Source organism: Neomonachus schauinslandi, chromosome 1 (assembly GCF_002201575.2).
Source record: "Neomonachus schauinslandi chromosome 1, ASM220157v2, whole genome shotgun sequence".
In the NCBI taxonomy this organism is placed as follows: domain Eukaryota; kingdom Metazoa; phylum Chordata; class Mammalia; order Carnivora; family Phocidae; genus Neomonachus; species Neomonachus schauinslandi.
The window spans coordinates 49969317-49985748 of NC_058403.1; the positions used below are offsets into that span (position 1 = coordinate 49969317).

General features: G+C 35.6%; 1 protein-coding gene across 1 annotated transcript; it reads right to left on the bottom strand.

The window, feature by feature from the left end:
* Positions 1 to 7435: 7435 nt before the first annotated feature.
* On the bottom strand, positions 7436 to 8041 carry LOC110582689 (succinate dehydrogenase cytochrome b560 subunit, mitochondrial-like). The gene is made up of 2 exons (XM_021692691.1): positions 7963 to 8041; positions 7436 to 7860 (listed from the first exon to the last, which is right to left on the bottom strand). The coding sequence occupies exons 1-2, from the start codon at positions 8039 to 8041 to the stop codon at positions 7436 to 7438; spliced, it is 504 nt and encodes a 167-aa protein (XP_021548366.1).
* Between the last annotated feature and the right edge of the window lie 8391 nt (positions 8042 to 16432).

Consider the following 16432-nt stretch of genomic DNA (forward strand, 5'->3'; position numbering starts at 1 on the left):
GTCTGATATAATAATTGCTACCCCAGTTTTCTTTTGAGGTCTGCTGGCATGGAAGATTGATCTCTATCCCTTCACTTTCAGTCTGGATGTATCTTTAAGTTCAAAATGAGTCTCTTATAGACAGCATAAGGATGGGTCCTGTCTTTTTATCCATACTTCAACCCCGTGCCATTTTATGGGAGCATTTAGGCCTTTCACGTTGAGAGTGATTATTGAAAGATATGAATTAATTATCATCATGTTGCCTGTGAAGACATTGTAAATTTCTGTTGTATATCACTCTTGGGGTCTTTCTCTTTTTATAGAACCCCCCCTTAATATTTCTTGCAGGGCCGGCTTAGTGGTCACATATTCTTTCAGTTTCTGCCTGTCTTGGAAGCTCTGCATCTCTCCATCCATTCTAAATGAAAGCCTTGCCAGATAAAGTATTCTTGGCTGCATGTTCTTCTCATTTAGTACCCTGAATATTTCTTGCCAGGCCTTTCTGGCTTGCCAGGTCTCTGTGGATAGGTCTGACGTTATTCTGATGTTCCTCCCTCTTGTACCTGAGGAATCTCCTCCCCCTAACTGCCCTTAAGACGGTTTCCTTGGTTCTAAGATTTGCAAGTTTTACTATTACATGCCGGGCTGTTGGCCTGTTTTCCTTGATCTTGTGAGGGGTCCTCTCTGCCTCTAGGATGTGAATGTTTGTTTCATTCCCCAGATTAGGGAAGTTCTCAGCTACAATTTGCTCAAAACATCTTCTAGTTCTCTCTCTTTCTCCACTCCCTCCGGGATTCCAATTATTCTGACATTGGCATGCTTCATGGTGTCACTTATTTCTCTGATTCTATTTTCATGGGTTCTGAGTTGTTTTTCCCTGGCCTTCTCTTTTCCCTTTTTGTCTATTAATTGGTCTTCTAGGTCACTAATTCGTTCTTCTGCCTCACTTACCCTAGCTGTTAGATTATCTAGATTGGATTGGATCTCACTGATAGCATTTTTAAGTTCTGCCAACTCAGCTTTCATTTCTGCCCTTAGACACTCTATGTTGCCATTAATTGATTTCTCCATTCTAGCTATTGTCTTCACAATTGCTAGCCTGAATTCCATCTCCGACATCTTGGTTATATCTGCATCCATTTGTAAATCTGCAGCATAAGTCATATTCTCTGAGTCTTTTCTATTTTGGGGGTTCATCCTCCTAGTCATTCTGTTGATGGGTGGCTGAGGGAATGTATAGAGTCCAAATTATTGACCAGAACCTAAGCAAGATGCACCTGTTTTCTTGGGACCTTAGGGTTGCTGGCCTCTTGTTTTCCCATCCTGTCTTCTGTGGGAGGGGCCTGCCATGCAGTTACTCAGGCAACCCTGTTTGGGCGGAGTTGCCCTGCCCACCTGTGGCGGGGGATGGGCTCAGTGGGAATCAGTTTTTTGGGTTTTTGTTCTCTGGCGGCTTTCCATGGTGGCTTTCCACGTCTCTTCTGAGAGTCAGAGCAGAAGAGACCATTTCCAACCCTCTGCCTCAGAGCCTAGAGATCGCAGTCTGTTCTTCAGTGAGCTCTCCAGACCACACTGTCTCCATTTTTGTCTGTGCTGCTATAAACTGCAGCATCCTGGTTTGTGTGCCCCTCTGCAGCACTCCTAGTCCTGCCTCCAGGTTGGGGCATGTCTCTGCCCTTTTTGTTTCTAAAACAGCCAGCGGCTCCCAGTTCTCAAGTGCGACCCTGCTGCTCCAGGTTTCCGTCCCCGGGTCCTGCCCTAAAGTCCTTTCCCTGCTGCTACCAGTCTGTGAGTCTGTGCCCGGCCCCAGCGAGGAAGGCTGTCGCTCACCACCAGTGTAGGATCCCCACAGCCAGTCTCCCTCCCGCTACTGTTTATCCTCCGATATCTACCCCTGGAATCACGGCTTCCTGCTTCGTACCTCGAAACCAACCATCTGCAATATTCTGTTTGTAGAGATTCATATCTTCTTACATCTCAGCCTGATTTTGTGGGTGCTCAGAATGGGCTGGTAGATATCCAGCTCAATTCCAGGGACCAGTTGAAATAGGGTTCCCTCCTCCTCTGCCATCTTTTCTTCTCCCCCTATATCCATTTTCTTATGCTAAGGGAACCTTTGGCTATTAAGGTCTTGAGCTAGTATAAAAGTCCAGATTCAAAGCACCAGCATATCCTTCATATCTAACCACCATCTCTCCAACTCCAGATGAATTTCACCAGGTATCTTCCATCCAGATAAGACATATAAATGAATCACCATCAGAGTATGAATCTATTAATATGCTATTACAAAATAAAGTTTAGCTCAGTGTGATAAATTGTTATGGGTAAAAGCTGAGGAAAAAATAAATACTACACTATAAATACAATGTAGAATAGGAGGTAAAGCAGGAGGACATTACCTGGTAATGTGAGTCTTACTATTGACATCATGTTCAGCCCATAGAAGAGACCCAAATAACAACCCTAACCCATAAATGTAGTCAGAATCTAAAGCCAGAAGGACAAAATTGTCATTGAGTAATTACTAGTTACTTCACATTTATTGTCTAGATATAAAATTTAGTTTTGGCCCATACTTCTTTTCTCTATTTATTACCACAATCAGCCAAAATGTTTAGTTTATCTAAAAATGTCAGTATTTCACAATGGAATGATCAAAGCAGAAATATATGCTATATTATAGGAAAGAACCTCCTAAGTATGTGAAAGAGAATTGTACTTTCATTGTTGTTTCCATCGAAGGGATAAGATAAAGAATTAAGCAAAAATGCATGGAGCTCTCAAGTGAAGGGGACATTGCTAATACTGATTTTAACCAATGAAGCTGCTTTTTAATTTGGAATGGTAGACATTACATTAAGATACAGTAAGTAGGAAGCATTCTTAAATCAATTTGACAAGTATCAAAGTTTATTAATATCTTAACCACAATAAATGTGATAAGTCCCTTTTCTCCCTTTATCAAACTAATTAATTTTTAGATTACTCTTTAGATCTCAAGATGAAGATATTTAATTCCCTTTAGATGCAACCAGATGAAGACCTGTGGAACAGTTGGGGGGGCACAACCTGGAATGGAGCCTTATGGAGACATATTTGTCATTAAATCTCTACAAATCACATTTTACCACTTCATGTGGTGCACACCTGTGGCTGCTTGATTATGTACTTTGCTGCCACAGAAGAGACTCCATAGCCCTGTAAATGCCTATTTTGTTGTCTTTACAGTGTGCCTTAAAACAATAACAAAATAAGGGGACTGGGGTATCATAGGGAGATTATGTCCACAGGAGGTACATAAGATACTTTAACAAGACCTCTTCCTGCCAAAATTCCTATGTTTTATATTCTAGCCCTATGCTCCTCAGGGGTGAAAATGGGAGTTTGCCATTTAAGATTGATTTTCTTAGTTTCTTATGATATAAACACACCTGTTCAAAATAACTTTGTGTTGATAAAGAAAATTTCTTCTAAGTGTTTCTTCACATAAGCCCTGTATTTTGCCTAGAACAGGAGTTGGTCCTTTGATAACTGATTCTCAAAACAGCAAGTTGTTCAAGGGGTAAAATTTGCAATATTTTATAAACATATAGTCTTGGGGCACCTGGCTGGCTCAGTCAGTTAAGTGTCTGCCTTCAGCTCAGGTTATGATCCCAGGGTCCTGAAAACATATAGTCTTAACAGACTAATTTAAAATTGAATTTCTGAAAGATCCCACCCATGCTTTTATGGCTTTTATGTTTTAAGGAGATGGCTTTTATATTTTAAGGAGAATCTGAACTCTAAAAATTAAACATTGTATCTATGCATATTTTATGTTACTCATTGTATCTTGTAAATGTAAATAATGGGATTCTTTGTCTACTTTTACTGTATTTTAGGTCGGTGCAACAGTAAATCCTCAATTTATTATCCATAGGAGTAAAACTTGACACTATATAGCAAACTAGGTCCATAGTCTCTGTGAAGTTTTCACAGTATTAAAATAAACAGAGTAATGACTTTGCAATCCTAAAATGTAAAAACAATAGAAAATTAAAAGAAATACAACACATTTTTTTCAGTTTGAGACACATAAAAATGTCTAAAAATGCAAGTTATATAAATAACTACAAAAATTTTTAATTTCAAATAAAATTCACAAATAAGAGGTCATGAGGCAGTTCGATATCAAAATGTAATTTGAATATGTTCTATTTCAGTTTGGAGAAGAGACAGATCAATTGAAATAGAGTCAAAAGGTACAAGGAGATCTTGGAGAATTGAAAACTCAGTCTCTTTCTCTTTATGGTTTCAAGATCTCTAATGTCTGCTGATTTCTGCTCTTCAGTCTTCTGTGTGTCTGTCTCATTTTTGTTTTTCTTCTACAGATAAACTCTCTTGGTCCTTCTTGCCCATGGTTTAATTTGTGGCCCCTGCCCATTCCCCACATCAAATGGTAGCCTTTGTCCTTGATTCTTCATCAACTGCAAGCTCTCTCAGTTAATTAATGTACTTTCTCTTTACCTAAATTAAGAACTCCTAGAAAATAGAATCTCACTGGTCCAGTTTGGAGAACTAGGATATAACAAATTTCACATTGCTCTTTTAGACCATGGCATATATTTTTAAGTGGAAATCAACAATGAAGAAATAATAACAATGTAATAAAATATTGAAGTTCAGTAAGATATGGGCAGATTAATGGGGTAGATTTGTGACAGCTAAACTTTGTTTAGTAGAAGGTGAAAACAACCTTTTTTTTTTTACTCTTGTAAATGAGCTCTTATTCATTGCTGCCAGATAGATTTCTTTTCTCACAATTGACCCAACATTCCACATTTAATTCTGTTTTCATGCGATTTCTTTCTATGTTTCATACCTCTTTCTGGAAGCTACTCTAATGAATTTACCAAATGTTTTAGTATGTCTGTGATAATTAATTAGCATTTTAATATGCCATTTAATTTTCTAATTGTGTCACACATATTTACTACTTACCATATATTCATATGTGTGTACCTGGTCACACCTACACAATTATAGAATCTCGAAGTTTTAATGTTTCTCATACTTATTTATCAAAAACCATAGCCACATTATGAAATTCTGTAATTAGAGCCTAATGCTAGTCTCTTGTGGCAAGAGGTCAAACACTATTCTTCAAAATCCCAGAGGAAGTTTAGGGCTGAAACTATAGCTGTGGTTCAATAAAAAATTGTGGTCAAATTATAGGAAGGTACTACATATGCTGGTCCCAGAATGGTTTCAGAGTATTTACTTCCATACCTTTGTTGATAAAACATGTGAAAGATTAGAACCAAAAACACCTATGATTTATTGAGGGCTCACTTATAAAAATAAACTGATGATGGATGAAAAGCAAACTTCTAACTGAATATTCAACTTTAAATTTTACTTACCTGGGTTGAATCATCTTAATTTCAGACATGCAAAATGTAAATTAATCTGAGGTTAAGTTCTTCACTATCTGTTTTTTTCAAAAGGAAATGCAGTAATCAGAGATCTTCTCATTTGTAACCATTAGACATCACAAAATCTGGTTGAGTTGCAAAGAAAATAAGGAAAAGACACAAAAGGAGAATATTTTTATTATAACTTATATAATTTGAGAAATTAAGTAGACTGTGAATGATTAGAAAACAAATAGATTTTTCTGAGTAAAAGAATAGACTAACAAGTATTTAACTATTCTCTTGTGATGCAATTCAGGAACTAGTATAACAAAAATTTGAAAAATTTTAAAGAAGTGAAATGCAGATTTTATCCATTTTATTAGATTATAATTGCTCAAGTGATAGGTAAATAAATACAAAAGCAATAAATATTGTTATATTACTGCTTTTCTCATAAGGAATTCTAACATTTAAAAAACTACAACATTTGTTTCATAAATGGAATTGTATGCAATGCTACTCAATGTGGGGTCAATAGATCAGCTGCCAGACCATAGGCTAATTGTTACTATACCAGGATGGGGAAAAAAAAAAATGCACTGCCTTCATTGAGAAAGTCTTGCTATTAAAAAAAAATAAAATAAAACATCATTGTGAGCTTAATAATAGAGATGATTTCCTTTTTGTCACAAACCCCTTCATCAAATTGTAGATGATCTCTTTGTACTTAATTTTGTTGATGATGAATAATAACTATATATAAATGAACACCTTACTTGTACACTTTTTTGTACAATTTGTAGTAAGGCAGATATAAAAAATAGCACAGCTTTGCTTGTATATTCAAAATCTCTATAGTTTTGTCTTATGGATCAGAATTACTAACAAATGTTCTCCTTTTTTGTTTATCAGAGCATATATGTTGCCTTCATTTTGTAAGACAGTTTTACTGGATATAGAATTTTTGATTGACGTTTTTTCCTTTCAGCATTTTGTCATTCCATTGCTACCTGTCCTTTCTTTTTTCTGATGAGAAGTCAATGGTAAGTCATATTTTTGCTAATTTTCCATAGGTGGCTGAATCACCTTTCCCTTACAGCTTTAATAATCTCTTTGTCTTCCAGCAGTTTGTTATTGTTGGTCTGGCTATTGATATATTTTTATATCTCCTACATGAAGTTAAATAGAATCAAATTTGGAAAATGTTTAACCATGAATTCTGCAAAGTTTTTTTTTTGTATTTTTTCTCCTCTCTCTCCTTAGGAAATTCATTACACATTCATCGGTATGTTTGATGTTGTCCCACATATCTCTGTTCATTTTTATTTAATGTGGGGTTTTTTTGCAATCTGTCTTTTATATTGGATAATTTCTATTGATCTGTTTTTTTTTGTTTGTTTTGTTTTTAAAGTCAAAATGAGTATTTTAATTTAGTTTCAGAAAAAGATGTCACATGAATTTGGATTAAAAAAAAGGTTTGTTTATCCAGAAATGCAGGGAAAAGAAATAACCCTTAATAGGTTCAATGATAATTTTCTGGATCTTCCTTTTGCCTTGAAAACTATATCTTTTCCCCAAAGCACCTACTTCAAAAATCACCTGACCCTGTTTATCTCCCTCTGGCTGGAACAGGCTAATTCCCCTCCACCCCATCCCTCTTCTTTCAGTCATATTGTGTGGGTGCCGAAGACTCTGGGCTCTGACCAATGAACAGAACTGTCCTTTAAGCTAGCAACCCACAGGCAGTGGCACCCAAAGCCCCACTCCCAGTCCCCATGGCAGAGACCACAGAGCTGGCATTTGTTTTCACTGTCTCAGGATGAGGAGCCAAAAGCTGACCATCAGCACAAATCAATGCCGAATATGGAGAGAGAATGAGGGCTCCTAGATCCAGAGTAGGCTGCAAGCTGGGGCAGGAAAAGAGAATTTTTGAGTCATCCCATCTTTAGAAACAAGGGGGAAACGGGATCATTTTCCACTGCTATGGTCCTATTAGCTACTCTACTGCTACTGAGCTCCAAGGTGATGTGCAAGCTCAAAAGGCTCTGAATAAATCAGGAGAACTTTGCCCTGGCTGGAGAAGGGAGTAACATAGGAAGAGAGGTCAATGAATCATTTATAGGAAGACCAGTGATGGGAACTTCAGCTCTTAACATGGCTGTCAGCCCTGAAAAGGACAATCCAGTAAGAACCGAGACAACCACTCCAGACTGGTGTAGCTGGGGAATCTTCAGGCCTTTCCCTAGGTCCCACACCAAGTGTTTGATCCCATTCCAGGTGTGATACATGAGAGGGAAGACAAGTGCAGATTTGGCTGTGTAGATCAGTGATCTCCCCAGACACAGGAACTTTACAAGTTCCAAATGAGATTGAAAGGTCCCCAGAGCCAAGAGGGCCAACAAGCCAGAAAGGGAGACCCCTGTACTCAAGGCCATACCAGTACCACAGTGGCAAATGTATATTGCCATGGGAAGAGATCAACTGTAGATAGTGATATGCGGAGACAGAAGACAGTTTAAACTAGTATTCTTTTTCCAGAACTTCTCCATCCCTTCTGTGGCTGTAGTTCCCAAAGGAACAGCATTTCTGATACAGAACCTAGGACTAAAATGGGCACAGAGGCAATGACAGCCAACATGTCTCAACAAGAGTGCAGCCATCTTCTCTACTGATCTACTTTTAAATAAACTGATTCATGCTTTTGCGTATCTGTTCTGCTTTTAAATCCATCTAGTCAATGTCTTTCCATTATTTTGGTTAGTACATACTTAAATTCTAGAATTTTCTTTTTTTACATAGTTTGTGTTTCTCTGCTGGAAGTCCTTTTGACAAACCACTATAATCATATTTTTTCTTTAACTTCTTAGTATGGTTTTCTTTAATTCCTTTAACATATTTATAAAAGCATCTATGAAGTCTCCTAAATCCAACATATTGATCCACTTAGAGACATTTTCTACTGACTGCTTTTTTCTTGACTATGGGTCAATTTTTCTGTGTCTTTGTATGCCTTGTAATTTTTGTTGTTGTTGAAAATTGGACAATGTTAGATAAAATAACGTAACAACTTCAGACTCTTTATTTTTCTTACCTGAAGTTTTATTTTTTATGTGTTTTTTGTGACTTAAATTTATTGAATCTTTCCCCACATGGTATGCAGGTATTAATGTCACTGATCGTTTTTTGTTGTTATTATTTTCACACTGGTTAGTTAGAAGTTGCCCCAGTGACTGAATGGATTAGTTGTCAGATAGCTGAGTATTTTTCCCCCTCAAATATCTTGAGATTGTAAGTCTTCCTTTTCTGACAGAAGATTTTTATGTGGATTGGAGAGAGTGTTCCTGTGATCAGTTAATTTTCAAGTCCATCTGAGGCTTTTACTTTTTTCTGTGTCCTCTTGGGTTTTCCCTGTTTGTATGCAAAGTTCCCAAATTAGTGAGAGATGTATGCAGAACTTCCTCAGTTCTTCTTTAGTTTTCTTAGTTTTACTAGGTCTCCATTAATTTTTTGTTTTTGTTTTGTTTTGTTTTTGCCACTCGGGACATAGAGATTTATGCTTTACCGTGTGCCACTTACTGAGATTGAAAATATGGAAAACAGAGTTATGTAACCTTTAACAGATGTTTTGATATTATTAAAAAACCAAACTCATATCTGAGTTCTTTAGGTCAGTAACAGTCTCATTTTACTTTCAAACTTTAAGGACATTTGGGGGGGCAGTGAGGGGGAGACATGATTAGATTGGAATAGTCTGAGCCTTGATTCTGAAAGAGCTAAATTTGAATCTTGGCTGCCAAGCTTACTTAATGTAGGAAAATAGTCTCCTGGCTCCAGTTTCTTTTCGCTTATGTCAGTGATTTACAAAGCCTGAATGTTAGGTTATAAATGAGGTTTAAATTAAATGATTTAAGTAAAGCAATTATCAGATTTTTAAGAAAAAATGCTACACCCCATTTGACACATTATTATGAACAAGCATATTAATTTGCTGATTCCATTTAGAGTGCAGGTTTACTAAATTATGTGCATGAATTACATAAAATTTTTATCAGCATGGTACAGCCATTGGTAACTTTCTGACTTACCTCTCCCCAGTCTTTTTTTTCTGGGTGTCTCTTGACATCAAGAACTAAGGGTTCTTCATTCTCCCATGGCTGTTCACATTCAAGAAGTTCCTATATTAATAAAACTAGGGAAACACTCCCCATGTTTCTTTCACTTAGGAATCACCTATAGAATTGTTAAAATGTTACTACATTATCTCCAATTCCTTGGGGGTCATTTTAGTCTAATTAGTCTCTTGCAAGACTCCTTGACACATCTCCTAAAAGATTATTGGCTTCTTACTGGACCTCTTCCTGAGATAAACTGAGCTCCAATTATTTTTTCTCTAAGATGCAGCCATAAAGACATTTGCGTAGCATTTGATTTTAACTGTATGCGTTAAAGACAGTTTTGTCTAAGAGATTAGAGATAAAATTCTGTCCGTTAGTTGAGTTGTATTGTTTTTGACTTAATAATAAGTGAAGTAAAATTGCTACTGAAGCAATTATTGAAGGATCTCATTGTTATTATATCTTAATATCTTTCCCTAATTCCATGAGAAGTCTATGCTTTCTTCCTCCTTCATATTTAACAAATCATTCTTTCTGGGAGTTTTTCCTTTTGAGTGTCCTACCTATGAAGCTTCAGAACCTTCTTCTATTGCTGTGTTGAGTTTTGATTTTAAGTACTTACTGGAGAAATATACTGAGTATCTAAATAAAAGATACTATCAGGAGAACACTGGCCTTCCATTGACACACATCAATGTCTCAGTAAAGACCACAGGCAGCTTTTGAATGTGTTTTCTAAACTGTGTGACAGTGTTAATTCTTTGTCTTAAAGGTTTATCCTCTTCACTGAAAGAAATATACAATAAAAGAAACACGAACCCTGATGTAAGATTTCATTTTTTGAAAAGCAAATTTCATCTATTTATTTATTTATTTATTTGGGAGTGAGAGAGAGAGAGAGCACAAGGGGCAGGACAGAGGGAGAGAGAATCTCAAGCAAACTCTGAACTGAGCATGGAGCTCATTGTGGCCCTGAAATCACAACCTGAGCCGAAACCAAGAGTTGGTGCTCAATTGACTGGGCCACCCAGGTGCCCTGCAAATTGCATTTTTAAAACTTGATCACAAAGACTAATAAAAGTCTTAAAACAATACTGCAGTTTTGTTTTGTTTTTTTTTTGGAAGGCGCATGTTCAATAATAAATAGGTTAATATTTAATCATAATAGTTAATATATATTAAAAACTTATTCAGTGTCAGAGTCTTCATATTCACTGCTTAATTAAATCCTCAAAACAGCTCTATAAGGTAGATAGTCCTGTGTTTTGAAGATGGCCACTAAGATTTAGACAGATTAAGTAATTTTCCTAAAGCAACAGAGTTCAGTATTTAAATATAAGCAGTCTGATTCCTGAGTCTGTACTGTTAAATTTGAAGCAATCCTATCTCCCCATTTTGGGCTGATATTTCTGAAGTAGTACATTTTAAAATAATACTAATACAATAATTATTACATACAGTCCCAAATTATCTTTTGGGGAGAAAGTTATGGATCTATTTTTTCTGAAATTATTCCAATTGTTTAAAAATTCCAGAGTTTATCTGGATCTCCCATTGGTCTTGTCCATACCAGACATGACAAAACTCAGAAGGTTTCAGACAGGTAGAAAGATACTGGACTAAAATTCTGAAGATTTGAATTCTGAGTCTTTCCTTTCATTAACTTTTCTAGAACCTTGGATATAAATCTTTCAACATGCTAAATTGTAAAGTAAAAGTAATATCTCCTATTTCATATCTACTACACAGAGAGGTAGCAAAGTAAAATTATTTATGCTAAGGTTTTAGAGAAAGACATGGTCAGACAAATTCATTGGTCTTTCAACAGTGTGATTAAAGTAGAGACACTACTCCCCAGAGAAAACTAGTATTTTGACCAGTATGTTTAACTCCTGAGGCTGAAATCTTAGTTTTAGAATTTATTTTTGTCAATATCTTTCCCTTAATATCAAATTTATCCATGGATCAGTTATCAATTATTAATTTCGAAGAGCTTAAGAAAAATGAAAATCAAAAGAAAATAATAATTATTGTTATGTTCAGTGTGTGCTGAGTACTTCATATAAATGATTTATATGAACTTCCTCATCTAGGAGATAAGAACTTAACATAAGAACTTGGTCACGAGAGGTTCCTCAACCTGTCCAAAGTCACATACTTAGCAAGTCTTAGAACTAGAACTTAAATCTACAGTCTAATTTTGCAGTCTCTTTTAATGTAGAATCCAAGGATTATCCAAAGGCATTGCTACTTCTTGAAAGAGAAACTAGTTGGAAATCAATTCTGACAAAACTAAAAGTAGCAAAGCGTCAGTGGACAAGGGCAGTTTAGTGTTCAGGAAGTCAGCATTCTCATTTTGCTTTTACTTTTGGTTCATACTGGTTTCTTATTGTTCTTACACCTGAGGAGTTGGCAGGACTTTTCCTTCTTTCATTTAAAGCTCACTAGTATGCAGTCTTGCTTTATTTAAGATACAGTTTTCCCAGTAGTATGTAGGTCTTTGTTAACTCCCAGTTGAATAACTAGTAACGACACTTTTCTTGAAAAATCTCCATATGTTTCACACTGTGCAAAATACACCAGCTTAACTCCTAAGCATAATAAACAACTTTGACATTTGCAGTGCTAGGACATTTTGCTCTACATTGGTAATGTGGCTCCAGTATAATTTACAATTATTTTTTTCTCAATTCTTTCCAATAGGAGGGGTCTGCTTTTGTTGTACCGATCTCTTCATTACCTTTCTTTTCATCGCCTTTGGTTTTGTCTCCTTTCCATCATACCTTACACGTATATCCTAGTATATAGAATAGAGGTTAAGGATTTGGCCTCAGGTGTTGGACCACCAGTGTCCAAATCTCAGTTTCATCTTTCTAAGTATGTATCTTTGGGAAAGCTGCTAAATCTCTTTCTGTTTCTCTCATCTTTCTCTCTTCTCTCTCCTCTCTCTTTTTGTTTCTATCTCTCTTTGACCTTTACTTTCTTTTATTTCTAAAGATTATTGTGAGTTTCAACAAAGGTGGCATATGATAAGGTTTCTATAAACACAGTCTTGTAAATTGTTTGCTCAATTCTGACCTCCTCAGTGAAAGCGACCACTTATTATCTGCACCAATCATTGAGCACACAACTATAGATTGTCTGAGATCTTAATTTGTAGTAAGTAGAAGTGCCATTGCTTAAATGTTTTCAGTCAGTAAAATCATATCAGATAAAAGACTATTCTATTTTTAGATACTTCTGATGGTTAGAAATTTATCTTTTGTAGTTAAAAAAATTGAGTTTTTATTTTAATTTCAACTTTGTATATTTTGGAACTAAATTTAACAACTCTAATTCATTTTTTATAAAACATTCCTGCAAGTGATTATTACCATCTTCTTTTTTTCCTTTTCATGTTGAACACTCTCATTCCTTTAACCAATGTGGTTGGGGTCACACAGCAAATAATGACCAGTGGGTTTAGAAGAGTTTGTAATTTCAAAAAATGCCAGGTTTCCTTCCAGTAAATATACTAAAATAAGCTTAATCTTTAAGTATTACAATAAATGCAATAGGTATAATTTAATATAAAAAATTAGAATTTTCTTTGTTTAATATTCCTACTAATAATTAATTGCCCAAGTATTGTGTGTTTTATGTAACTTTTATTTCAAAGGGAGTGGAGCTGTATTTTCCACTGGAAACTAGGATGATTATTTTTATTAGTATTATTTTATTAATATTAATATTATTATTATTTACCCAGTGATTATACAAAAAAAAAAGAAAACATGAAGTGTTCTTTTAATTTTTTTCATTATGCATATTTGTCTTTGTTATTATCTGCAACCTAATCTTGTTTAAGAATTTGGTCTAAGAATTGTCACAAGTACATTCACACATCTTATTATATACCTATTCTTTTTTCTACCTAAGTTATCAGCCCAGTGAAGAAATTTCCTTAGTTATTTGTTTTTCTATCCTACTTAGCTCTAAATCAAGATGAAATATTTTCTATGAAGCAAAAGTTTGCCAAGTTTTGTGCATGAAGACCTCTGTAGGATGAAAGGATTATTTGTTAAAGATCTACAACTGCTCTCAAATATCTTCTAAATTACTTAAAAGAGAAAAAAATGTTTTTTTTAATTAGAAAATAGAAGTTCTTAATAATATGACATAGGTAATAAGTAAAATAGAAGCTTATAAAAGGAAAATCCTAAAGCATACTTAAAGATGAAGGTCAGATTTTGAAAGAAAATGAAAATGATTTTAAGGATTAAAAATGGAAGTTATTCTATATTGACAAAATAGCACAGAGTAAGTGATGAGTAGAATATGTATAATGTTTAGAGGTGTAATTGGCATAAAAATAGGAGGTAGAGTTTGGATAGGTAAAGAAAGGGTAGTTTTCAGAATATTTTGAAATTCAAGAAACATTTATACCTGCCTCAGGAAATAATAGGGTGTGACTGTAAGTTATTGAGGTTAGTGCCATGATGTTGGTTGCATTTCGGCCAACTGGTGTGGGAGATGTGTAAAGGAGATGTGTAAAACAAGAAAAAGAAGTAGATTTGGTCCAAGACACTGAGTAAAGAGCTGCTGCAGATATTAGAGATGAAGAGAGTCTAGACTAAGATCGAGGTGTTTCCAAAAATCTCAAATAAGTAAATAAGCACATTTGTACACTGGAAGAGGGTGTTAGATTTCTAATACTTTTTTAGAGGTTTTGGTTTCAAAGCACTAAATTTTCAAAGCATGAGTTACCATATATGTCTAATAAATCAAATTTGATGCCTTTTTTTTTTCATTCTTAACCTGGCACCTGCTAAAGCAAATAAAAAGGTAATACCAATTAAGGACATTCAGATTAACTTTTCTCTTGTAATGTTTAACCCTTAGCTCTGGTTTCCTTCAAGTCATCATGTTTTCAACTCATTAAATTGCATTTGCATATTATCAACACTCAAGGATCTCTCCTGTAATTAGTTCTATGATTTATTTAATATACAAAAATGATGTCTTATTTTCCCAACTCATATCTTAAGATTAAATTAAATAAAAAGTACAGCGTTCCTAACCATTCTACAAATGAACACTCTGATTGGTTCAAATAATAATCTATTTGATCTGATAAGAAAAAGCTTATACTTAGAATTTTGCCACAGTCACATAGTAGCATACCAATGACTGTCATAGTTGGCTTTGTGGCTTAAACAGCAGAAATTTATTTTTTTCCAGTTCTGGAGACTGATAGAGATCAGGACACCAGCATAGTAGGATTCTGTTGAGAGCTCTTTCCCTAGCTTGCAGACAGCTAACTTCTACCTGTGTCCTCACCTGACAGAGAGAAAGCTCTAGTTTCTCTTCTTTTTGTAAGGGTTTTAATCCCCATAAGGGCTCTACCATCATTACTTCATCTAAACCTAATTATTTCCCAAAGACCCCATCTCCATTTACTATCACATTGGGGATTTGAGCTTGAACATACAAATTTTGGAGGGGACACGATTCAGTCCATAACATTCTGTCCATGGTCTGCCAGAATTAATCTTTTTCTTACATGTAAAATACATTTATTCTATCCCAACATCTCAAAATTTCCTAAGTCATATCAGTATCAACTCTAAAGTCTGAAGTCCAAAATCTCATCTAAACATCATCTAAAGAAAATTTGAATAAGATTGAGGTATGGTTCATCTTGAGGCAAAATTCCATTCCAGCAGAGATAGCATGACCAGTTTTGTGGATATAGGTCAACATTTTTTCCCAATCACCTCTGTTATTGTTCAAAGTGGCTATGGTGGGGATAGAGCTTATGCATGGATTTAGCAACATTGACTTCTACTCACCATGGCTGGCCTGGCTGACCTTGTTATTATCTTTATTTGAAGATTCAGTGTGGCTTAAGGAGATGTATATGGGTGCCAAATTGACAAGGGGTGGATTTATGATAGTTAATTTTATGTGTCAACTTGACTGGATCACAGGGGGCCTAGATATTTGGTTAAACACTATTCTGGATATGTCTGTGAGGGTGTTTCTGGATAAGATTAACATTTGAATCAGTAGCCTGAGTAAAGCAGATTGTCTTCCCAAGTGTGGCCTCACCCAATCTGATGAAGGCCTGAATAGAATAAAAGCTAAGCAAGAATTCCTCATATCAGTGAGGTCATATGATACATGTCTTTCTCTGTTTGACTTATTTCGCTCAACATAATACCCTCCAGTTCCATCCACATCGTTGCAAATGGCAAGATCTCATTCCTTTTGATGGCTGCATAATATTCCATTGTATATATATACCACATCTTCTTTATCCATTCATCTGTCCATGGACATCTTGGCTCTTTCCACAGCTTGGCTCTTGTGGACATTGCTGCTATAAACAAACTGAGGGTTGCTGGAGTGGGGGGTGGGGTGGGAGGGATGGGGTGACTGGGTGATAGACACTGGGGAGGGTATGTGCTCTGGTAAGCACTGTGAACTGTGCAAGACTGTTGAACCTCAGATTTGTACCTCTGAAACAAATAACGCAATATATGTTAAGAAAAAAAAAAGAAGAAGAAGAAGAAGGTAGCAGGAGGGGAAGAATGAAGGGGGGGAAATCGGAGGGGAAGACGAACCATGAGAGACAATGGACTCTGAAAAACAAACTGAGGGTTCTAGAGGGGAGGGGAGTGGGAGGATGGATTAGCCTGGTGATGGGTATTGAGGAGGGCACGTTCTGCATGGAGCACTGGGTGTTATGCACAAACAATGAATCATGGAACACTACATCTAAAACTAATGATGTAATGTATGGGGATATTATAAGAATAAAAAAATTTTAAAAAAGATTATTACAATAGGGAAGAAAGATTAAACTCAACTCCATGGAAACAAACAAACAAACAAAAAGCTAAGCAAGATAGAAGTCTCTTTCTCTGCCTGAGTCTTTTCATTTTCTTGTTCAAG